Source organism: Sphaerodactylus townsendi, linkage group LG11 (assembly GCF_021028975.2).
Source record: "Sphaerodactylus townsendi isolate TG3544 linkage group LG11, MPM_Stown_v2.3, whole genome shotgun sequence".
Lineage (NCBI taxonomy): Eukaryota > Metazoa > Chordata > Lepidosauria > Squamata > Sphaerodactylidae > Sphaerodactylus > Sphaerodactylus townsendi.
Window position 1 is genome coordinate 27487578 of NC_059435.1, and position 25442 is coordinate 27513019.

General features: G+C 44.9%; 2 protein-coding genes across 2 annotated transcripts in view; both read left to right on the top strand.

Moving 5' to 3' along the window:
- The first annotated feature begins 3889 nt into the window (after positions 1 to 3889).
- Positions 3890 to 12205, top strand: TMEM42 (transmembrane protein 42). Its single transcript, XM_048511241.1, has 3 exons — positions 3890 to 4050; positions 9155 to 9301; positions 10614 to 12205. The coding sequence occupies exons 1-3, from the start codon at positions 3901 to 3903 to the stop codon at positions 10758 to 10760; spliced, it is 444 nt and encodes a 147-aa protein (XP_048367198.1). The 5' UTR covers positions 3890 to 3900; the 3' UTR covers positions 10761 to 12205.
- A 5565-nt stretch (positions 12206 to 17770) lies between these two features.
- TGM4 (transglutaminase 4) overlaps positions 17771 to 25442 on the top strand; it is a 38536-nt gene continuing 30864 nt past the window's right edge. The window contains exon 1 of the mRNA XM_048511808.1: positions 17771 to 17886. Within this exon, the coding sequence (XP_048367765.1) occupies positions 17880 to 17886 (7 nt within the window). The 5' untranslated portion in view covers positions 17771 to 17879. The remainder of the gene's footprint in view (positions 17887 to 25442) is intronic.

The window sequence follows — 25442 nt, forward strand, 5'->3', positions numbered from 1 at the left end:
CATGACATGGTAAGCCAGAGGGGGACATGCAAAGCATGTTCCTGATCTTCCATGGTTTGGAAGACTAGCATGTCTGAAGCCTACATCTCATTCAACAATTTAAAACGTTTACTTCACTGCCCTGGGAATCCAGAGGCTTGCTTTGCAATGTTTCTTCTCCTTTCTTTAAGGGTGGGGGTGAAGGGTGATGCTAAGTGAGAAGGTTTTGGTCAAGTATCCTCTTGAATGTGGGGTACTGCAGGGATTGATCCTCTTTCTAATGTTATTTAATGTTTATATGTATTCCCTTGCCCAACATTAGGATATTTGGGTTGGGCTGTCACCAGTATGCAGATGATACCCAGCTAATTGTATGGTGACTACGACAAAGTGGCTGAGGCAGAGTTAATTGAAATTAAATCCATTTTAAGGTGAAGGTCCTGTGGCTTGGCCATTCTGGAATAGGATAGGGGCAATTAGTACCATATTTGTCCATCAATTCTGAGTGTTATCCCAGATGTTGCCCTCACTATGAAGAGGTGGGTATCCAGTGGGGTTAGGGCAGCATTTTATCATCTGTGCCAGGTTCAGTAATTGGCTCCTTATTTGTCCCACTCTGACTTAGCTACAGTGATCCATGCAACAGTTACGTCCAGACTAGATTACCGTAGCTTTACACAGGGCTGTCCTGAAGCTGCTTCGGAGGCATTAGCTGGTTTAGAATGCAGCTTTGCGTGTCCTCACAGAGACACATTGGAGAGTGCAAATCCAGGCCGTAATCTAACAGCTGCATTGGCTCCAGATTGGCCTCCAGATCAAATTCAAGGTGCTTCAAAGCCCTGAAATTTCTGTGTTTCAGCACACAAAATCTCCTGGCGGCCCTGGGCCAAAGCCAGTTCAGCCATTCTTGACCAGGACAAGGGCACTCGCGGCCATGGCACTGCCTGGTGGGATGCTCTGCCTGAAGAGACTGCAGCCCTGTGGGGCTTTAGTCAGTTCAGCAGATCATAGTGTCCCACAAGGCCTATGGCTGAGGACAGAGCTGACTGGTTTTCATCTGGGATTTCCTGTTCTCACCCACCCACTTGCCCCAGCTTTTATCACCCTTGGATCCTATTGCCAAATACTCCCCTGTTTTATCTTCCAACACAGAGAGGACTGACCTTTTAAAATTGGTGACATCAGTGTTCATTGGCAGACTTGCAGTTTATTAGAGGGTTATAGGGAGAGGGCTTTATTTTTTGTCATGTTTCTTTAAAATATTTATAAGCCTGCCTTTCTTCAAAGCATCTTTGGAAGCAAGGAATTAAACTCTTACAGCAAACGATGTGTATATATGCCATCTGAAAGAGACTGGCCTTTAGTCTCTTTCCTCTGGTTCGTGTCAACACAGAACTCCACACAGCCTTTCAAATCAAGGCTTTATTGAGAAGATTCAATAAAATGCAATTCACATTGACTTATATTTTGTCTACTGCTCCCAGAACTGAGTGGTTCAGATGCCTAGGTCTGCATCTTGTCTTCTAGCTCATGATTTCCTTCCTTGTTCTGCTTTACTATTGTTTATTGTGAAAAAAGAGGATGCTTTCACTTCAGTGCACTCTCCGATCTGTACTTGCCAAACAAAGCATCATAAAAATTTTCCTGTGCTCTAGAGCTAGCAAAACACAAGCTAAATGCTGCATATGTGACTACATTTCCCACAATGCCTTACATCTTTCAATACCCCTATATCAAAACAGGATAGCTCCCTATTTGTATTTTTGACTGATCCTATGCAGAGAAGAGCCCTCACACTTGCTCGCTTCAATGTTTTCCCCTCCGCTTTATTGCGTGGTAGATTTAACAACTTGGAAATGAGCGAAAGGGTATGCTCTTGTGGTGAACAACAAATTGAAACATTGGCACATCAACTGCTTTGCTGCCCTAAATCTGCAAATATCAGATCAAAATATTCCAATATTCTTTCTAGGATACCTAGTGAAATGGGAGAATCAGGTAGACTTCCTTTCCTTCTGGACAATTCTGACAATGAAACTTGTGAATTGGTAGCACAATTTTTACTGGAGGTGAGGCACAATCAATAATTTATATTCTATCTTAAACCTTTGTATTTGTGTACCTTTTATCTCAGGTTTTTTATTGTGTTATGATTATTGTTATGCCAAATAAAGGCTTATTATTATTTCCCACAATGCTACATCTCAAAGGGACATCTCCCCTTGTTTATATCTATTGCTAATTCATATATACTGGCTCCCTTGAACTAACTAAACTCGTCTTGCGGCAGCACCGTATAAATCTTTAAATGTGATAAGTACTGAGAATGTGGAGAATACTTAAACAAGGACCCCCGTCTTCCCCATATAAACACACAACTTTCTTGCTCACTCTCCCTACATTTCCTCCATCAGAGCACCAAACCCATAATTTGAAGAGATGAAATGTCATTCTTTGGTTTTAAGAAGCTTGATGTGCTCTTAGCAATTGGGTGTCAGGCTAAGGAATCCCCTTCCACCAATAGCTCTGAACATATTCTCAGTTGGCTCAGTTACCAGCCACTAGTAAACGGATCTGACACTTTGAGGACATGGGTGGAATTCAGGGAGGAAAAAAATCAACAAGTTATATTTATGTCAAAGTTGGCCCAATGATTACTTAAATGGGTGTGTGTGTGATTTTTAGCTGTCCTATACTCCATCTTCAGCACTTGCTTCTCCACAAATGACATATTATTCGCATTGGATTTTAATTGCTACAGGCTACTAGCACACTTATGTTTAGAAGAAGAAAAAGGGTTGGATTTATATCCCCCCTTTTCTCTCCTGTATGGAGACTCAAAGGGGCTTACAAACTCCTTTTCCTCCCCCTCCCCCCTCAACACCTGGAGGATGAGGAGGGGGGCTGAGAGAGCTCCAAAGAACTGAAAGGAGCCCAAGGTCACCCGTGTGTTGGAGTGCACAAACTAATCTAGCTCCCCAGATAAGCCTCCACAGTTAAAGTGGCAGAGTAGGGAATCAAACCGAGTTCTCTGGATTAGGGTGCACCTGCTCTTAACCACTACACCAATCTTGGCTCTCCTGGTTTACTATTTGATATCACAGCTGCCAGTTCTGTAGCTGGTTGTTGGCCTTTCATTACAATATGTCCTCACCCAGAGACCTAGGAAGCTGTAATGTATCGATGTAGTATTCGTATGATCACAGCGGTGCTGCCTTTTGAATCGGACATGTTAATTTTGTCGATTTGAAGATGTTTCAAGTGCTGCCCTAGTGTTTTCAGAATGGTGCCCAGGGTGCAAATTATTACTGGGACTACCTTAGCTGGTTTGTGCCGTAGATGCTGAAGCTCAATTTTCAAATCATGGTATTTAGTGACCTTTTCATGTTCTTTTTCAATGATCCAGCTGTCACCAGGTACTGCTATGTCAATGATGGTCACTTTCTTTTCCTCAATCACTATCATGTCCAGTGTAGTGTGTGCCAACATTTTGTCCATTTGGATTCGAAAGTCCCACAGGATCTTGACCTTCTCATTTTCCATTACTTTCTCTGGACAATGTTCCTACCAGTTTTTAGCTATTCTTATGTTGTAATTCTTGCATGAATTCCAGTGGATCATCTTGCCCTCTGAGTTGTGCCTCTGTCAGGGTAGATCTTTCTCGCAGCAGCTGAAGACATGATCTACAGTTATTATATATATTATATTATTATACTATACTATATAAACTGTTATACTAATATTACACTATTACTTTTGCTACTACCTATAAAACGGAGCAAGGGGAAACAGTCCAGCCTTTTCTTCACCGCTCCTGCCAATAGGCAAGCCCTCAGAAACCGGTCACATGATCTGGCCATACCCGGAAGAACGTTCTCTTGCAACCACGTGGTGCTTCCCCACTCACCCACCCCAGAGGCGATGGCGGGCGGGTGGGGGTCGGCGTATGCTGCAATAGCCGGCCTGTTGGGGGCGCTGGCGGCCTGTTCAGCCAAGCTCGCCCTGGGCGCCGATTACCTGCAGGGAATCTGCGTGGCTGCCGCCGGGTCCTCAGCCGGTCATTGCGACTGGGTAAGAGGCGGGTCCTGCGTGCTTTCGTGAAGGTGGGACGGAGAGGGTTCGTGCACCGGGGAAGGGGCTTGTGAGCAGGCATGCTCGCCCGGCACAGCTGCTGCTTGGGAGGTTCGTTTTTAGAAACGTATCGAGGGATTCCTCCTTATTCTTGATTTCTCCTTCATTTTCTGGACCAAGTTACGTGCAGTGAACTTCCACCACAGGCAGTATTGCATCCTATCGTCCTCTTGACATCTCACCTTTCCTATGCACACCGAATTAGAGAAGGCAAAGGAAGTCGGATGGATAGTATGTAACTTGTGGGTTAGATCCAGTTTTCCCCTTGCTCTTTTTGAAAAAGACTTCCTAGGAAACTATCTGGCATACCGCGAATATTAGCGATTGGAATGTTACATTATAGCTGCCTACGCTTAAAGATGGTCAGTAGTGGTAATAACAGATTGTAGGCAGTCCGTGTTGAGGCATAACAGTACTGTTATTTCGGTGTATTAAGATCAATCCAAATATCACAGGATCAGTTCATTCTTTTGAGTTACTCAGAATTCTTTATCAAGCTGGACAAATAGAACAAAAGGGGGCAGAGAAAACGGCAGTAAGCCGTTTTTATGTATAACTGCTAGTTTGTATATGATGAAAAGGCAAGAATGAAGCCCCCGCCACCACGGCATGCACACCTCTTGTTCCAGTAGACTTTGGTGCAAGGAGCTCAGAGCATCCATTTTGTCTTCACAACACCCCTGCGAGGTGAAAGATGCTGAGAGAAACTGGCTGTAGGTCACCCAGCAAACTTGATGGCAGACCTGGGTCTCCTCTCTTAACACTGGTGGGCTACATTGGATTGGATCTCAGTCATGAAACCCATTTCACACACCACTTAATCCAATTGCATGCTGTGTTCTATTTTAAGATTACAAGCACAGGTTAGAATTTGGTCTCCATCATGCTCTGCAACATCTCCCACCCTCCCTGTTTTTATCTGAACATCCTGTATGGTAAAATGTTCTGGAGGAACTTGAGAACTGTGGCACAGTTTTGCAACATTTTGATTGGTCCTTATACCAAGAGCATGACTTTAAAAAAAAAGTAGTTGGAAAAATATCAGGATCGCATTTATTTTCCCTCCAACGAGAATGGTGGAAATTGAGAGAAGCTAGGTCAGAGACTTGCAAGACGTCCGCTGCATTCAGGTGATCCTGCATTCCAGAAAACTCTCATCATGTTTGTTTGCTTGCATTGTTTGCTGGGTCTGTTATCCTAGGCCTACTGTATTGTTTATTGGATGTGTGATTCTGTTTATTGGGTGTGTGATTCTGTTTTTTATGTTTCGCAATCTGCCTTGAGTCTCTGCAAAAAAAAATTGGGCTGTAAATGAATAAATATAGCCTAGTTGGGTTTGTCAGACATTGGACAGAAAATTGGGGAGTGGCATGACCAGGAATGGGCACAAAAATGTTTAGAGACCTATCAGTTGATAAAAATTAACTGATTGGAAGAGAGGTAAAGATGCTAAGCAGACTGAGTTGATTTAGAAACCCGTGTTACAGAAGCTTTTTCAGTATATTTCGTAAGGTTTGAATTTTTTTAATGTTTTGATTATGTTGCTACTGTTTTCTTGATACTAGCCTCTGTAAATAAATACATTTAAATTTTAAAATATTTCTTTTTAAAAGGTGTGCAGGTAATGCATGGAGGGAAGCAATTTTTCAAGGTCACTTTGTGCCTTAAAAAAACCCTCCTTCTGACTAGAGGATAAAATAAGCACCACATTGACCCCCAGTGATTGTGCTAGTGTGGTGATTTTGTCTGATAGCAAATAAATAGTCAGAAACAAACTCTTCAGAGAAACAGAATAAGGACAGCGGAGACAGAAAACCAGTTGGGACAAAAATATACTGGTTTGAGAATAAGCCGTTTAGCCAAATGTCACAATGAAAACTTGGTATAGATTCTCCCAGAGTCTGTCTGTCTGGCAGATTCCGCATGAGCAGTGTGAAAACGGTGTAAAATGGTTTAAAATGGTATAAAAGGGTTTACACCATTTTCACACTGTTTTCTCACTGCTGTTTTTGGCTCATGCAGAATCTGCCTCTGTCTTTTAATGCAAGGCAAATAGTTTTGAACTAAATGAGTACTCTGGATAGCTGCATCAGTATCAATCTGTTTTCCCAGCTGGGTAAATAGTGGCTCTGTGAAGGCATTTCAGTTTGAGAAAATGGTTCAGTGGTCTCATCGTGAATGGGGCCCAAGTGCCTGCTACTTGTAAGACTGGGAAGTAGCAGGAACTCCATTCATGCAGCTACTTAAGTTTGACGCAAAGGGGGGATTTCCCAAGTCCTTCAGTGAACACTTCTGATTCCCATCTACCACCCAGGAATGTGAGGAACCCCAAACCACGCAGGAGGAACGCCATGCTGCAGTTTCTGGTCACACACTTCTGTAGTTTCCCATTTTCCTGAAGGAGGAAGCTGCAGCAGAGAGCTGGGAGTGTCTCTTGTAAACCCAGGAATGGAGAAAGTAGTTGTGCTGTTGCATTGCTTATGCTGCTGAGGCAACTCAGGAACTCAGTCAAAGGGCTACTTAGCAGGTTCGATGGAAGATTAGTGAGTAACTCACCCTGCACTTCAGTCTTCCATAAAAATGGGGATTCCAGTTCATTCCAAAGGGCAGCACTGGGCTCTATCCCTATGATTTTTTCCCCAGTCAAAATGCCCCCTCAGGCTGTTGTTTGCCTTGGTTTCTCTCCCCCCTCCACATGGCAAATACCAGCTGGGCAAGGGGAAGGGGGCCATCATCTGGCCAAGGCCCACCTACCCTGGAGCGAAGGGAGAGGGAGGGAGGAGTCAGTTATCCAGTCGTGGCCCACCTACCCTGGGGAGGAGGGCAGGGGACACGTCATGTGGTCGTGGCCAGTGGTGGGATCCAAAAATTTTAATAACAGGTTCCGATGGTGGTGGGATTCAAACAGTGGGGCCGCCGCACACACGCACCTCCAGTCCCTATTGGGCAGGGAGGTTGCTTTAGTAACCCCTTCTCAGCACTCAGGAATAATTAGTAACCACTTCTAGAGAATTGGTGAGAACTGGTTGGATCCCACCTCTGGTCGTGGCCCATCGAACCTGGGGAGATAGGGGGAGGGGAAATTTTGATCAAAATACATTTACTTAATGCCTTTTTATTCCAGTCTTGCCCCAAGGAACTCAGAGCAGTGTTTATGGTTCTCCATTTTATCATCCTCCTGTGAGGTAGATTAAGCTGAGAGAGAATGACAGGCCCATGGTCACTGAGTATATTTCATGGTAAGCGAGGATTCTCACCAGTTCTAGTCCATCAGCGTTGCAGGAACATTCAGAACTGCTTCTCTCGTCAGAGAGATAGCTTCCCCCTATACATGCTAAATGCCATTTTAAAAAAAATAAACCTCTCAGTAGCCAGTCTTTTGCAAGATGTATACACAACCTCTCTCCTCCCTTCCTTGATTTGGAATTGATCTGAACTTCAGGCACAAAAGTGTAATGGCTGGCTCCCTTCGAACTAAAGGCATCTGAAGGTGTGTCCGAGGCAGTTTAATCCCTGTAGAGAAGCAACACCTTTCTATTATATTTATTTAAAGGGCCTTTTATTTGTGGCCTTTTCATGATTGATTCTTCCACTCCCTTTCTTTCTCTTCTGGTACTTTCCACCTTATGTAAGCTTTCAATTTAGACATACCTGTGAATGTCACATTTACATTAAAAGAAATAGGACCTAAAGATTCACAGGAATTTTCAAGGTCATTGGTGTGTGCAGTTTCATTTCTTATAATACTCTGGGAACAGGGTGGCTTTAGGGGAGATAATTATAGAGGGGAGTTAATAATTGGAACAGTTCTCCCCAAATCAAATTTCACTTGCCTAGAGCAGTAGGAGAACTTCCATGCTATGGATTCATACTCTTCATTAGCCCTGCCAGCATTGGCCACTAAATACAGTAGGGGCTGATGGGAATTGTAGTCCATAACATCTGGAGTGCCAAAGGTTCGCCACCACGGCCCTAGAGACTTGAGCTCACCAGTTTTCTTACCCTTTTTCATTTTTGTGTCCCCTGAAACTGATTCTCAACTGCTCTCAGTATTTTGTTTTTCCTAAAGCATGCTCAGCCCCATAAGGATTGCAGGACTGCATGCCTGAATATGCAAAAAACCCTGTGGGCAGCCCCATTTCACTATTCGGCTAGTATCTTTTCTGTTGAAAGGAGTGGCAATAGCTGTGAATTCTAACACTTTGCCAAGACTTTACCTGAGGGCCAAGTTAAATCTTATGCAGTAGATACGTGTGAGAATCACTCCAAAATTTCTTGTTCTTTTAAAGAAAACTGATTGTGGGAGGTAGCAAATGCCTGAAAGGAGCTGAGGGGTGTGTGTTGCAGAGAGACAGGATGCTTCATCCTTTTGCATAGAACAGTTTTCTGGTTAAAATTGTCCTCCCGAAGTTGCTGTTTCACCAGTGAGTGGAAAGAAGGTTGCTCCCCTATCAAGCAGTAGCTGTTATATCTATTAAGAGCTTACATCAAACCCAGGAAACAGCATCAAACCCAGGAAAAATAACCTATCTGGAAATGGGCTGTTAGGAATAATCCAGGCAGAATTTTGTTGTGGCTTGCCTGCTTAATGAGAATTTGACATTTCATAAAAAGGGAACCTGACTGGTTCTGACTGAGAAAGCCTAGCCTTCAGGACATACAAGTGTACCCTCTTTTTCAACAGGCCCAACTGTAAGTGCTCTGACTGTAATGGCACTGAGGGAGAAGTAAGAGGAGTAACTCTCTTGTAAGGTTTTAGCTTTCTTTTTGATCCTTTCAGAATGAAATACATAAATGGAGAATAACTTTGCTGTGGCTGAATTGGCTATGCAGATCCAGACCCAATCTGTCCTTTTCACAAGACTCTGCATTGTCACAGTGCCTTTCTCTCAAATGTATTTTAAGCACAGTTGTAACCTGCCCTTTCTCCAGAGAGTTAATAGCAGACCACAGCAATCTCCATTCCACCATTTCACATTGACAATAAGAATGGAGAGCAAACATCAATGCAATCAAAATGCTACTTTTCTTTCTTGTTCTTCAGTTATCCGTCATGCTTCGAGCAGGATGTGGTGGTCTGGTGCTTGCCTGCAATGCCATAATGTGGACTTTCTTTGCCAAAGCCTTAAAATCCTCCTCCTCTTCAGCGACAGCAACTGTGACGTCAACCGCTTCCAATTTCATCTCTTCTGTAAGTTAAACTGACATCATAGGGCAGTGATGGTGAACCTTTTTGAGATCGAGTGCCCAAACTGCAACCCAAAACCCACTTATTTATCGCAAAGTGCCAACAAGGCAACTTAACCTGAATACTGAGGTTTTAGTTTAGAAAAATCAGTTGGCTCCCAGGCATGCGTTACTTGGGAGTAAGCTTGGTGGTAGTCGGTGGCTTTGCTTTGAAGCAACTGTGCAACTCTTCCAATAGGTGAATTACGACCCTAGGAGGGTTTACTCAGAAGCAAGCCCCATTGCCAGCAACCGAGCTTACTCCCAGGTAAAGGATCATGCTTTAGTTCTTCACATGAAAATCAGTGGAGTTTAACAGCGCTTAACAGGGTTACCTACACTGCTTCCCCAAAACTAGGTCTTAGGTTTAATGCTAATAATCGAGCCCAGCAACCCAGGCCAGCCTAGATGTGGTGGTGGGGGGGACTCTGTTTGCGGGTCCCACAGAAAGGGCTCTGAGTGCCACCTCTGGCACCCGTTCCATAGGTTCGCCACCACTGTCATAGGGCCTGCCCACAAGATCAGCCAGAGCATGCATCAGCCACAAGCATGTGGATCCAGGCTACATTTCCCAGTGGCAGAATGGAACTTTCCTTCCCCACCCCAGTTAAGCCCACTGATCTCCACAAAATACTGTTACTGCGGAACAGGGAACCCTAAGGACACAAGGGGAGGGGGATCTACAGTGGTAAAGGAGGACTAGTATTAGTCAGGATCCAACATAAAGCTTCCCTTTTAAAAATCCCCAAATTTTAAAATCCATCTTTTAAAAAAGTTTACTTAATAGTACTACTAGTTTAATACTTGGTGATTTAGAAGGAAATAACTGCTAGTGTGAACATGATTTGTTGGTTTCCATAGTTGTATAGTACTGTACTATTTTAAATAATTTGCTTGTACTTCAAGGGCGTAAGAAGTATTTCAGATTTCTAGATTCAAATTGTTAGATAGAAGCATTAAATGTTTAACGCCAACTTGCAAGGGATGTGAAAATCTCAGAGTTCCAGAATCCAGAGACCTTTCCCCAGCTTTATTTCCTTCATAATAAGCCAATCTTTTAGCTGTCAGAAAGCATCCAGGTATGAGAAAAATATGCCATCTGGGCCTGAAGGGGATTACTTCATTTGTTTTGGTTTACAACAAATGTCATGTATGGTTGGAAATTCCAGATTAATGGAGTTTAAGTGAGCCTAGTGCTAATCAGAATTTATTAGCTCAGTTAATTCATGCTGGAAATAAGAGTCCAGAGCCACGACCAGTTTTTCTTTTGTTTTCAGGCCGTTCTTGGCAATTTGCTGTTTGGAGAGACCCATGCCCTATTATGGTGGATAGGGATATCCATTACACTCTTCGGACTTCTGCTGCTCCACACTGCCCCACCTCCACCAGAAGAACAGAAACACCCGAAGGAAAAGAAAACATAGAACCGGTTACGATGTCCCCTGTACCAGAGCAGTGGTCCATCTTATCCAGCACAGAAGACCCAACTAGTTGCCCTGGAGGGTGAATGAGCAGACTGTAGAAGCAAGACCTTCCTCTGATGCTTCCTCCTAAGGAGGTTTACTGTCTCTGAATGCATATGCTCTCTGTGACCTTCTTGGCTTGTAGCCATTGATGGAAATCTGGCTAATTCCCTTTCAAATCCATCTGTGCTACGGTAACAACCATCACTACATGTACTGGCAAGGAATTCCACTTTTCTTACTTGTTGAGTAAAGAAGCTCTTCCTCAAAGGAAAAGCCTCAAAGGACTTTCTGTTCATGTCATGAACAGGAAATTACACCAGAACAAAGACTTTTGGTTTTCTCTAGCAATGGTTTCTCTGGTTTTGTTTGCATATAGATGGATTTACTACTGATACTATGTAATGGAGTTCTGCAAAGACTGTGATTATAGTCATGGTTGTGGCAAACTCCAGTGCATCGAACCATGAAGGAAGAGGGCCGTTGAGACGGGTTGTTGTCAGCTCTATGGTCTCTAAGGAATGCTGCAGAGGTTTTAGTAAATAATAGGATTTAATACAGAACTGAAGGGTGGAGCTTTGCAAGACTCGCTGGACCAAATGTTCTTTCTCAGTTTAATACACTACTATATCCTTCAGAATCTTTCAGCTGGGCTTCTGATTTCAAATTTTTAACAACTAATTCTACACTAATGTGTTCTTCATGATTGACAGGACCTGCGTGTATTTTGTATTCAGATATGTTTGCTTCGTGCATGACCTGGTATTGCTTCTTCTGTTCCAGTGTACTGCATTAAAGATTAAAAGAAAGGAGCCCTACCTGATGCAATATGGACTGACAGTTCTGGAAACATTGCTTGGTGTAGTCATGTGCTAACCTTTGTATCCAACTGAGTTCCTGACCTCGTGTGATCTGAGTACTAAGGCCTTGTGGTCTGTCCGAGTAAAGTGTTTGACTCAGTCACTGTTAAGCCTGGGTTCAAACCCCCATAACTGTAGAGTCATTTTTTGTTAGGCTTACAGCCCCATCAAGAGCTGTAGGGTGGTTGGGGTCTATGCAGCTTTTATGCCACTCACCTGCTTCAATGGGCTTTCCTGTGATGCAGGAAGTTTGAGCAGTAACCCCCCCTCCCGAAAAAAAATCCTCACCTCACCCCCTCCGCCCACACATTTGCCCCTTGCACCAATGGAATGGGCATTTCTGCTGGTGCAGGGGCATGTCACCTCCAGAAGGGAATTCACCCCCACTCCCAAATGGGGCTGTTGGTTTGCCAACTAAAATAAAAACAGAAAAGCCTTCTTCTCAAAACTCAGTGACATGTTCAACTTCTCCCATCTCTGCATGTCTTCATTTATACTCGTCCAGACCTTTTGGGTAATTCTCCTTATAAAGTCTCATTATACTTATTCCCAAATATTTGATTGTCTTTTTAGTATTGGTCCTTTCAGATGCCCTCCAGGCAGTTCAAACATCACTCTGCAGTTATTAAAAAATGCAAGGAGGAATTGAAAATGGGAGAAAGTCATTTTCATAAAAAATGGCTGAGCCCCAGGATGTCAACGGAATGTTAGCAGCTTTGTCTGAAAAGGTAAAAAGATCCATTAGCAGCCAGGAGTCAAAATGACTGTGTCTGAATTGACACACACAAAACTCCATTAGCAACCAGCTGCTCAAATGGATTACAGGGGCTCTATGAATGGGGCTTTAATATTTTGATTCTCCCTTTACTTGTGTGTATGTGCATTAAGTGCCTTCAGGCGGCATCCCACTTATAGCAACACCTGGTGAGGTTTTCAAGGCAAGTGATTAAGCAGAGGTGGTTTGCCACTAGCTTCCTCTTCACAGTCTTTTGACAAAGTTCCTCACCAGAGACTGTTGAGAAAACTCAGCAATGAAGGAATAAGAGGGGAAGTCCTCCTATGGATAAAAACTGGTTGAGGAACAGGAAACAAAGGGTGGGTATAAATGGGAAGTTCTCACAATGGAGAGATGTAGGGAGTGGTGTCCCCCAAGGATCCGTTTTGGGACCAATGCTCTTTAACTTATTCATAAATGATCTGGAAGTAAAGGTGGGTAGTGTGGTGGCCAAGTTTGCAGATGATACCAAATTATGTAGGGTGGTAAGAACCACAAAGGATTGCGAAGAGCTCCAAGCGGACCTTGATAAATTAGGTGAGTGGGCTAAGAAATGGCAAATGCAGTTCAATGTAGCAAAATGTAAAGTGATGCACATAGGGGCAAAAAATCCAAACTTCACATACACTCTACAGGAGTCAGTGCTATCAGTCACAGACCAGGAAAGGGATTTGGGCGTCTTAGTTGATAGTTCCATGGGAATGTCAACTCAATGCATGGCAGCTGTGAAAAAGGCAAACTCTATGCTGGGGATAATTAGGAAAGGAGTTGATAATAAAACTGCAAGGATTGTCATGCCCTTATATAAAGCAGTGGTGCGACCGCACTTGGAGTACTGTGTTCAGTTCTGGTCGCCACATCTCAAAAAGGATATCGAAGAGATAGAAAAAGTGCAGAGAAGGGCAACGAGGATGATTGAAGGATTGGAGCCCCTTCCTTATGAGGAGAGGCTGCAGCGTTTGGGACTCTTTAGTTTGGAGAGGAGACGTCTGAGGGGGGGGGATATGATTGAAGTCTATAAAATTATGCATGGGGTAGAAAATGTTGACAGAGAGAAATTTTTCTCTTTCACAATACTAGAACCAGGGGGCATTCATTGAAAATGCTGGGGGGAAGAATTAGGACTAATAAAAGGAAACACTTCTTCACGCAACGTGTGATTGGTGTTTGGAATATGCTGCCACAGAAGGTGGTGATGGCCACTAACCTGGATAGCTTTAAAAAGGGCTTGGACAGATTTATGGAGGAGAAGTCAATCTATGGCTACCAATCTTGATCCCCCTTGATCTCAGATTGCAAATGCCTTAGCAGACCAGGTGCTCAGGAGCAGCAGCAGCAGCAGCAGCAGAAGGCCATTGCTTTCACATCCTGAATGTGAGCTCCCAAAGGCACCTGGTGGGCCACTGCGAGTAGCAGAATGCTGGACTAGATGGACTCTGGTCTGATCCAGCAGGCTAGTTCTTATGTTCTTATGTTCCTTGGAGATCTTCCTTCCAAGTACTGGTCCAGCTTTGCTTCCGATATTTGACAAGATTGGGCTATACTATACCATTCCACATCCGTCTATCCTTTCTTAATAAATACTAAATGTTTGCATTGATTTAGGTGGGGTAGCTGGTTTGATCTGTCGTAGAAGAGTTACATTTGAGTTGGGCAACAAGATACCCTGGTAATCTTGTTGGTCTTTAGATCCTACTGACCTTTAATCTAAACCTATGCACTCTTCTGATGGCCCAATAAATCTGATACAATTTTTCTGGCAGAAAAATGAAGTAGAACTTTGAAAGTGGCTCATAAAGTATTATGGTGATAAGACTGTGGTTTAGATTAATAGACCAAACAAAAAGTGTTCTTCAGTGAATAAGTGCAATATTAAGTAAAAGGATACGTGGATATAACATTTTAAGGCATTATATTTTATCCATCTTCCTCCATTCCAGAAAGAGAACAAAGACGCTGTCAAGTCACAGTCTATGCTGCTGGTGGTAGGATGGTCACATCAATAGCACTAACATATTGTGCAAAAAAGGCAGCAGCTCTGGTTGTACTTTTAACTTGCAAACTCTTGTAAGATGCCAACACCTCTCTTGACAGTTGACCTCTGCTGGCAGCCTGGTATGGTATTGTGATCAAGGTGTTAAAAATGACAAGGGCATTTGTGTTGACAGCACTTTAATCCCGAGGCTACCACAGGCACCTGCACCATCTTTTGTCTTCTACTCAAGGAGCTGGCAAAACGGGAGCCATCTTTTTTCTCCAGTGATAATAACCCAAATTCCCTCTCTCCTTTTCTTTTGTGGCCATGCAATGGAGCATGAAACATAAACCAGAAAGTCCAGTATGTGCTGCATCCTTCTAGACAAAGTGGTAGTGAAAGACAAATTAAACATTCCAAGATGCCTCTCAAGGAACTCAGTTTGTGGATGCGTTCCAAGTGACATCACAGCCTGCAGAAGTGCAACTATGAAGTTTCCATTGTTCGTTTCTTGGGGGAAAGGTTAACTATTTAATCTTTTTGTAAATTCCTAAAGGACATTTGGAAGATCTCAGTCAAGGAACAGAAGTCTGAATTTTTGCTGTATCTCCTGATCTCTGGGGACTCTTCAAGGTCTCCTAGGATTTCAAAATCTTCAACAAGTGCAGTCAATACCTTTTTCAAGGTATTAACTGAGAGAACTAGAAACACTTTTAAAAGAACAAATTACTGCTTGGGAGATAGGGCTCAGAGTCCCAGCTCAGTTTCTTCACAGAAAGGTGAGTGTCTTGGTCACACTGAAGGTGTCCCACAGTTCACACAAAAAATCTGTCATGCAATGTAAATAGTAGAAAAAGAAGGATTTTATGCTTGATGGGAAGTCTCATGAAGATAGAATCAGTGGAGAATCACAGCAAAAGTAAACGCAACCTTGCTGCATCTATGCCTGCACTGATTATTAATGGGCTTTAATTACATCTGTACATGGAAATGAGAACTTGGAAATTTCTAGGTTGAGTTGATGATGATGAGCCAGGGAGCAGCAGATCGAAGCTGGCAATAATTCAGGCTGCTTCTTTAGAACTTCTTTTAGGACATACCAAGGTTTATGCCTGCATACCTGGAAATAAGTAAGTAAATATGTATAAGTAAATATGAAAGGGATGTCCCCTTTCAAAGACAATATTACAATGTCAAGAGTTTAAATACCACAGTCAGTGCAGAAATAGGTCAGTCAGATGGATTTGTTCCAGAGGCGTAGCTCCAAGGGGACAGGGGGGTGCGCAACGCACCTGTGTGGCTATGGCAGGGGTGTTTCGGGGTGGGGCAGGGGTGGAAGGATGCACCAATGCACTGGACGCTTTCCCCCCTTGCTACGCCTCTGATTTGTCCCACCCAAGGCACAAGAAGATTCTCTTGTTATCCCCATGTAACAATTGTGGGATCTGTTCCCTGGATCCATCTCCATCAATGCTAGGAGGGATTCTCAGCTGTAGCAGAGAGGGTACAATTTTTCACATAGCTGTTCAAGTGCTTGTAGGACCAGCTCTGTACCAACATATTTGAAATGTTTTCTAAGCCCAGTGTTTGGACGCTCGTTAACTTTATCATTATGTATACTAGTGTTTATCTTCCTGATTTACTGCAATATTGCTTTTAGACTTTTGCAATATCTTGCTTTGTTAGATGCCTGGAGTTCAAGGAAATAAGGTGGGAGAAAAATACTTTAAATAAATCAATAAAACCACTGATGTTTGAAAGTTGCAAAAAAATAGTATGTTTCTTCCACCGGTTGGCTTTCATAGAGAGGTTTTTTTTTAGTTGCAGGCATCTGTCCTTTACTGGTGGTTCCTGGCCCCGCCATGATGTGGCTGGCTTCCACCCAGGCCAGGGCCTTTATGGCCCTGGCCCCTGCCTGGTGGAATGCTCTTCCACCAGCTGTCCGGGCCCTGCGGGACCTTAATGAGTTCCGCAGGGCCTGTAAGACCGAGCTATTCCGCCGGGCTTTTGGGGAGGCCAGCCACTGATGCCCCCCTCCCTTTAAAAACTAATCTGAAGTATGTGAACTGGCATAGGAAGCTACTGGTGCTGATCGGTAGCACACCAAAACATAGTTTACATCCCATGCCTGTATACCGGTGAACACCTTTCTGCTTGTGAAGCACTGGCTCTCAAAATGCTATTCCTGAGAATCCACAGGCATTTTCTGTAATCATATGCCAAAGGTGTGGAGGTATTTGATCAATAACGGCCCTTGCTCCCCTGCCAAATTCTACAATAAACTCTTTGTTCCCAAGCACTATTTGCCCTAGTCATTAGCTATATGGTTATCAACATTTTTCAATATTATTATTTGCATATTATTATTTGCACTAGGAGTTGTCTGTTTCTAAAGAATATTGTCACAGCAATATCGATGGTCTAAAGAGAACTATAAATAAACCTATCGGAAAATCAGTGACCCAAAGAAAACCACAAAAGAAGCACCTGCTACCATTTCCTCTTGTGAAGCTGTTGGTGCTAACTTCAAGGCAGAGCCCTAGTTCTGCTAAAGTGTCTGTGTGAAGTGACTCTGCGATTGGCAGGGCCTTCCCAAGCAGAGTTAGTTCATTACATTGATTGTTGGAAGGGTATAACTGCATAGGAAAGCACTTTGACAGTAGAGGAGTAGACAGGATTGGTGCAACGCTATTGGCAGTGCAGTTTAACCATTCCCCCCTAAACCATATTCCTGATCTAAACTGCCTGCTGTTTGCCTCTCTGGGAAAAAGAGCATGCAAGTGAGAATAGTATATCTGAACGTTAACTAGTCAAAAACCAAACTGGAGAGGGAGAGAAACAACGGTCTTTGTTGATGTGATTGTTGTAACTAATCCAAAGTGAAAAATTAACAGTAGTCAGTCAATTCAGGTGCGGTCATTATTTTAGCATTAGACTGTTTGGCTTAGAATTCACAGAAATCAAAGAGGAAAAGAATGAGGCAGTGGATATGTAACTGATAGGGGTGTTTCTCAGTTTGGCAAAATGATGCAGCTATTGCCACTGAAGAGGATAGTTCTTTCTGAAGTTTCATGGCGTACCTTGAGCCGTGGGTGTTAAGATTCTGTGACTTCTATCATTAAAGCCCTTCAGAATGTATGTGTTCCACTTTGCTTGTAATCTATTTGTTTGTAAGTGAAAACAAATATTTGTGGTTTTCAGTGGTTTTTGGGATAAGTCGCCTGTCAGAGCTGCACTTGATTCATGTCTTGCGGCTACTTAGGGTTTTTTTAATGTCCATTGTAAAACTTAAGCCATTTCTATGAGCCACCTCCCTCTTTCCAAACACCACCCACCCCTTTGGCATGATATAGTCTGACACCTCCAAGAATCTGATAAAAGGGGCAGGTTCCTTCAGCAAAACTTTCTCCAAGCCACCTCTACCTTTGCTATTTGTACAAGAAGAAAGCCCAGCAAGGACCGTGAGTCAGATGGCGGGTAAGTACAAAAAAGAACTCCAGTGATTTGAATTTTTGTAATAGAACACCTTGATGGGCAACAAAACCAGGAAACACACTTTGGGAAACCTGTTTGGAGGTAGAACAAATCTGTCACTAAATTGGATGGGCACTCAAATTTGTGTGATTGTACTAGACTCAGGACCCATAACTGCTTCAATAAAACTTGGGATGTCGTTTCTTCAGGTTTGCATAAGAGTTTGCTTTATCCGTTGTTTCAAGATTGTTATAGAAGCGGAAAGAGCAACTGAAAGAACTGTGGAGTTTGATCTGGAGTAGAATGCTGTAAGCTTCCCTGTTGCCTATCAGCATGACTAGCACTTCCGAACAGTTTTATGTGTTTGTAATTAAATTGTTGTGCGACACCACTGAAAGACAGAAGGTGCAATCTGTGTTTTTAGTCACACTGATTTCAGTAGTTAAGGCTGAGAATGTGATCTTGTGCACATTTTACCTGCAACTAAGCCCAAGTGAACATAATAGGGCACTTCTGAGTAGATGTTATGGCTCAGCCTGATCTGGCTGGGGACCATGGGAGGAAGACTCAGATAGAGAACAGTTTTGGTTCCAGATCCCCCGACAGTGCCTGTAAATGCAGAGCCTGAGCAGTCAGTAGTTCCTGCAGGACCAGGTCCAGAGGCTCAGGCAGAGCATTCAGGCTGGGATCCACATCCAGGCCCAAGCCCTGAGATTCCCCAGCTGGGGTCTAACTCCGAGACACTTCAGCCTCTTGATACTAAGCCAGAGGGGACACTGCTAAGCTCCAGCACCACGACCATCCTGTCTCCAGAGCCCCAAGAGCAACGCAGGAAGAGACTGTGTGCTAGTTTACAGCAAAGGAGACTCAGCAGCAGGTTAGCAGCTCTGGGGAGAGCTGAATTGGTGCCAGGATGCCATTGCTGGGAGGGGAGAATAGCTGGGAGAGCTTTAGCGTCTGCAAGTGCTGCTTATCTGTTTCTCTGACCTTGGAGTTTTGAGCTGGGACGAGACTCCATGTCGGACTGTTTCTACTGATCCACGTATGGGAATGGGGATTGCTACATTATATTATCAACTGGTTTGGCGCCAATTCGCCAGAACAGTCGTCTGCTGTCTTTCTCATGTCTTCAATAAAATCCTTGAACCCATCAAGCCAGTTATTGTCTGAACAGGGAAACTGACATTTAGATGCAAAGTCTTTTCAGGAGCCAGACTAAAGTAACCCAGCTGCAAGAGACTATTGCTTACTCTTAATCATTTAATGTGTCATGTTAACAGTTTCTAGTCATTTACAGCCTTCTGCCAGAGAGATCATTATCCTAACAATATTAGTGCTCCTGTATCCATATTAATATCTGTAGGTCAGGCAATTCCAATAGGAAAGACCCCCACAGGCCCTTCATTTGCCTCAGAGATTTTCACGAAACAAGATGCAAATCCGTGACTGAACTGCGGGGTGGTGTTGGACAAGGCACGGAACAACGGGGTTCAGTTCTCTCACTCAGCCTTGGAAGTCTGCTCGGCGACTGTGGGTTTGTCACAATCAGTCAGTCTAACCTACTTTTACAAGGCTGCTGCTTTGAGGATTAAGGGGAGTAGAATGTGAAAAGCCACTTCGAGTGCCCAATCAGAGAGAAATTGCCTTTCTGGGAACCTATTAACTCCACAAGGAGGAAAAGGTGGGATGCCCTAACATGAATCCGTAATGTGACAGGCTGAGTGATTTGCTAAACTTTTACTATTACAGTTATCGTGCAAATGGCAGCTTGTGGATAAGGAACAGAAAATTTTACCTAGTATTACAGCTTAATATATAAAAAAGATAATAATAATGTGACTAATAAAACAGGTATGTGACATTAACTGTACACACACATCCATTGTCTTGTATCAATAACAGGAACAAACACAGTGGCAAGTGGCAACAAACTCATAAGCGATGTCATATGTAAGTCATGAAAATAAACCCAACATCATATTAGTAATGAGACTGAACACCATACCTATTATTAAGAGAAGTGCTACTTCGTAAGAATAACCTGGACATCACAGAAAGCCGGCCAACATTTTTCTCTCTCTTTTCCTCAGAGATGAGAAATATAATATGATAATGATGTATTAAAGATTCCCGGGATCAACGATCATGTGTACAATCTGCTTTTAACATTATGCCACAATGTTCAGATTGAAATAATTCTTTGTCCCAACTCCATAGACAAGATTGTGCTATTTTTTTAACCTTCAACCTGAGGAGGGTTGCTACATCACTCTCCAGTTCTGGGAAGTCAGATCACAAATGAAAATAAAGTCATCAACTGATTGTGGGCAACACCATGATGCATCAACTCTTCCCTTTTCGTCTCACTTCGTTTCATTTTACCCTTTGGTTGTCCAGGAACTAATCAAAGAATAATTCTAAGTTTTTAAACCTTTGCATCTGTGCACCTCTAAATGTGTCAGTGATTTTGATTCAGGGAGATTTGACCTGGTCTTTATAAAATGAAACTTCTTTTCAAACAAAGGAACACGCTTAGGCTATGTAGGTTTATTCAGGGCTTAGTGGTAAGTAATCTAAATAAGTTTATGCAGGAAACAAGTGATAAGACCCATTGAGTGATATAGGTCTCATAAAATCCAGTGGATATCCTGACCTTGTAATTTGTTTAAACTGTCGAAACCTAATTTTGTTTGCAAAGAAAATATTTGAATGGACTATGTCTTTATGGTGGCGGTATGCAGTGTCTTCAGCTACAATTGCTCTGAACTCTTCCCTGCCAAAATTGTTAAACTTCGATACAATATAAGAACATTGGTTTAAAATAAGTCATAAAGGCTAGTGTAGGGATTATTTTCAGTCTCTTCAGGCTTTTTTTTTGTCAAATGCAAACTGGATGTGAAGAATGTCTGATATAGTCAGACATTATGCAATACACAGGTTGGGGCTGGGAGTGGTGGCAGGCTGGTTCCTGGACCCCTGGGCTGGCCTGCCACTGCGGCGCCCACCTGGGCTGCCCGCTGCCAAGCCCCGGGGGACTGCAGAAGTCGGCCTGCAGGGAGGCCAGAGGGTGAGGCTCAGTGGTGGGCGACCCTGGCGGGTGCCACAACAGTAGGTCAGCTCTTGCCCTCCCCGGCCTCCCAGGGGGGGGGAGCCAGCCTGCTCCTGCTACCCCCCTTAGTAAGATTCCTCCTTGACCTGTGTAGGGGAAGGGCTGTCGCTTAATGACAGAGCATGTGCCTTTCATGGAGAAAGCCGCCAGATTAATGGAGCATTATGCCCATGGTGTTGAATGCTGCATAATGGCAAAAAATTAGGATGCAGGGGATGCTTTGCATGGTCCAACCTGGCCTCCATATTAATCTGCTTCCACTCCATGACATTCCATTTCTGTAGTCAGCTGCAAATAGGATTGACGTAGGGAGTTTTCACCAGGTTCTTCAAACACATTTGCTCTGCCTAGAATATGGGGGAAAGAGGCTACCAGGGAGCATGTGCAGAATGCTTTTGCCTCACTGCTTGTTACTGATTTTTTTCCCTCTTCAGCACTGCAGGTTCTGAGACAAAATATAAATAATGAATTATATCTGTAGTCGACCCACGCGGTCAGCGTAAGAACGAGACGAGACGCGGAGATAACATCTGGTGGAGATCGCCAGCAGCGGGAGACCGGAGGTCCGTGTTCCTAGCGAGTCTCCCGTCTGCCGGTTCCTGGCACCTTTTATTGTTATTCTATCGGGGGCGTGTAGGAGGGAGGACCGGGGGGGAGTTCCGGGAGAGCGGGAGGTCGGGAGATCATCATGTGATGCATGATCTCATCTGGCTACGCGGCGGAGAGGAGCGTGAAGCTGCCTGAGCCTAATCCTCACCTGGGGGCAAGACCATTGTCCCTGCGCTCGTGATTGAGCCAGACAGTTCATGACCCGTGACTCATGGGGGGGATGAGGAGTGAGGGTGCGGTGCGACCGGCAAGGCCGTAGGTCCGTTGGCGTCCCAACGTTCTACCACGGCGCTGCTGGGTCGGCAGTGCATTACTACATCTCCTCCTTTTTTACATTTTAGAAAAAGGGGGACCGAAATGCTAAGGGGCGATTTAAAGGGACGCTCGTCTCCTCCGCCGTTTGGTCAAGCTGACCGAGCTGCTTGTGTAACATTAGAACTTGGTCGCGGGGTAAGGGAAATTCGAGGGGCTTCTTACACACGTTACAGGCAATATTAGACACGCATTGAACGAAACAAGATCCGATAACGACGCACACAATTAAACCAATGCAGAGCTGTACAATAGCACTCTCAACCATCCTCCCGGCAGCCAGCTCCAGAGGGCTGACCACCAATGGGGCAAAACATCATACTTCAGATTAGATACAACTTCTTGCAGCTCACGCATTTTCATATGAATCAATTGGGAATTATCAGAAAGATTAAAGCAACACATATTATGTACATTCTCACAACCTTGGTGATGTAATAACAATAAGTAATCAATAGCTGCACGCATTGTCTAGGGTCGCTTGATCGAAGTTCCTGCTGCTCGGAGGCCAGAGCCGCCCAGAGCAATGGAGGTAGAATTGATGGGCTTAGCGAAGGGCACAGGCCAGCCGGCCAATAGTCTTGGTGTTACAGGAAACAAGTCCGGGCTCCCACAAGGGAAGTGGCGAGGGAGACAGGCTCCGCCTTGGAGAGGGCGACTGCATCGTTTCGACAGGAGGGATCGGTAAAGGCAGAGCGGAGCGGCGGCGGCGGCGTCCGGCTCCTGGGGTGGAGCCTGGGGTAGCAGAGAGTCCCGGCAGACAGACAGGCGGAAATGCAGCAATAACAAATAACATAACTTCAAAAACTAGGGCATGCAATAAATTTAAACAATAAAACATGGCTAAACGATACATAGGCTGGATGATGTGCGGAAGGAAGGCAACCCGCGGTTGCATAATTGTCCAATGCATGGCTCTTGCTGTTTGACTACCAAAGCTACAGAGCGATGGCGTTAGAGTCCATGGATTTCTCAAGAGCGTAGGGAGAGCTACTGATAGTCTTTAGCATTGCAGGTTCAGTGATTCTCACGAGCAAGGTTGTGAGAGAAGGCGGTTCCAACAATATTCAAGCGGCTGAGAACAGCGGAGAGTTCCAAGGGTTAATCTATCAGGAATGTCCCTGGCTGCAACTCCAAGCTTCAGCCAGGGGGCGGCAGAGAGGGAGAGAGAATAGCGATTGTAGATGAGGAGCAGCAAGACGCTGCATCAACCTCTTAGCCACAGCGTGCCCAGGCTGCCGTTAGGGGGGTGACAGCGGGGGCTGTGATCCTTGTGGAAGAATGGGTGTGCTGGCTCCAGAGATCCCTCCCATCTCGCCCAGGCTGGGGCAATCGGACCCTCTCGACAGGGCGGGCGGGGTCGGATCCTCCAGGGAGGCCCCGCTCCATCTCCCGGGATGGGGCTGGTCTGGCATGGCGAGCTGGACTCCTGTATGGAAGAAAAAAGACAAGCAACACTTTTCCCCTAGGGGTTTTGCGTGCTGGCTGAGTTAGTCCTTATAGATGACAATGGAAAGCTCGAGCCCTGAGTGGGGGGGCGGGCAATTTTTTTGATAGAGAATAGAGAAGAGTACTTTGGATATGGTCTGCTGGATGAGACCTTGATTGGGTCAATAGGGGAACTACTCCCCTTTCTTTCGTTTGTTTTGGCCAAGCTTTCGTTAGGCGAGAAGTTGGCCCATTCCGACAACGCATCACTTGCAACATTCAAGGCGTTAAGAGATACAAGGCAGGGAATTGCCCGAAGGCTTAGGAGAAGGGAGAGGTCATATCCAGGTCGGATGTTTGTTAACAATCCCAATCACCGTCTAAGGTGTGGGTTTTTTGCAAAGCAACTTGAACAATTCACAATTATAGTCATATCGTAATATAGCATCTATAGGAAAGATATAGAGAAGATGCAAAGAAACAGTTCCTGGGCTTGGAGGTTTGATCACAGGAGCAAATTGAGAGGGGTTTGCAAAAAACCCTTTATCAGATCCTAGATCTAGAGGTGGGGTGCGTCAGCCCATTAGAAAGAGGGAGGGTGTGCAAAAAGGAAGGCAGGGGGAAGGGTTTGGAAGTCAGCTCTACCTTCCTCCCGTAAGGGGACTTTGGCCGGTTTGAGCTCGCTTCCTACCTTCACAGCGGAGGCTGTGTAAGATAGGTGTGGCTGAGAGACCCCTTGGCACTGTGACTAGCCAGGGAGCGCTCAGCAGAGAATGTGGGAGCATGAAAATGATTTTGGCTTCATATGTAAACTTGCGCCACGCCAATGTGGCAGTGTAGGCTCAGATGGATCTAAGGAAAAGGTTCTCAAGGAGAGGTTTGAAGAAAAGTTTTGAAGGTTTAAACTAAGATGGAGGCGGCTTGAAGCAGGGTCCCATCGGCATCCTGGGGAGCACGCACGAGCTGTGTCCCGTTTAAGGCGGATGCTGTAATGGGCGAAGCCTTTCAAGGCATTGGCACACATAATCAGAAGGAGAAAAACTTTAATTGAAGCACAAGAGCATAGCTTAGAAGCAATGGAAAAATCCCCCCCCATGAGGGGAAAACTTTAGGGGTCTCTTGAAAGGGGGCAAGACATACAGAACATACATAGGCATACAGAGCACATAGAAAGTAACGAGGAGGATTGCAACTCTGATTTGAGATTTTGCTCTCTCTGAGGTGCTGACGATTTTGCTGCCACTGGGAGCTTTGAGCTTAGGGCTTTGCACAGGCTCAGAGGCTATGAGATCTGGTTTGAACCTTACAGCTGGAGAGGGCCAAGGGGGCTTCTTCTTCACGAAGGACTTTGGCTTAAGGCCATTGTGCGAGCATCTTCCCCTTTCCATGCCTCATTGTCCTGTAGATTGGCTATGGGGCATTCTGAGGAGGGCTCAAACGGCAGTCCTCTTCCGTCAGCATTCCTTTCTGCTGCAATTCAGTGACTGTGGACTCTGCAGAGATTTTGAAATGCGTGCCATTCTGGGGCACTGGCGGAGGCATGGTGACTTTGGAAGTAGAAGGGGTTATCAGAGCAGGAAGTATAGACGTAGGGGGGGAGCAAGCTGGCAAGACCAGCCCAATGGTCTCCCGTGGGGATGGGATCACTATACTGAGCTGGGGCAGCGAAGATCTCATGGGGGAGCTCCGGGGGAAGGGTTTGAGGTGCGGATCTCGGTTCTGGGCTGGGGAGATGCCCGGGGCGCGGGGCCTTCCCAGCGGGCATTGGGAGCGCCCGGTCTTAGACTTTCCTGGGGGGTCTTCGCCCTCTGGGGAGAGACCCTCCTCCGTCAGGGTTGTAGGCCCCCCCGCCGGGCAGCCTACAATTCCTCCGGAAATGTCCTGGCTTGCCGCAATTGAGACACTCGTCTCCGGGCTGTCTCATGGCAGCGGAGAGGGCGGCGGCTAGAAGGCTGGCTTGATGGGTGAAAGACCCGATATCCTGGCAAGCTTTGAGCATGTCGGCCAGCTCGGGGTTCCTTCCTAGGCCTGTGATCGCTGTGCGGCACTCAGCGGAGGCCTTCTCCTTGGCAAGGCGCTTAAGGAGTTCGCCCTGGGCCTC

What these genes read in the sequence shown, in the direction of transcription:
- TMEM42 (XM_048511241.1), top strand. Translation starts at nt 3,901, where the DNA reads ATGGCGGGCGGGTGGGGGTCGGCGTATGCTGCAATAGCCGGCCTGTTG. An exon ending in CAGCCGGTCATTGCGACTGG is followed by an intron (nt 4,051 to 9,154) that starts GTAAGAGGCGGG and finishes CTTGTTCTTCAG; the next exon opens with TTATCCGTCATGCTTCGAGC. An exon ending in CTTCCAATTTCATCTCTTCT is followed by an intron (nt 9,302 to 10,613) that starts GTAAGTTAAACT and finishes TTTTGTTTTCAG; the next exon opens with GCCGTTCTTGGCAATTTGCT.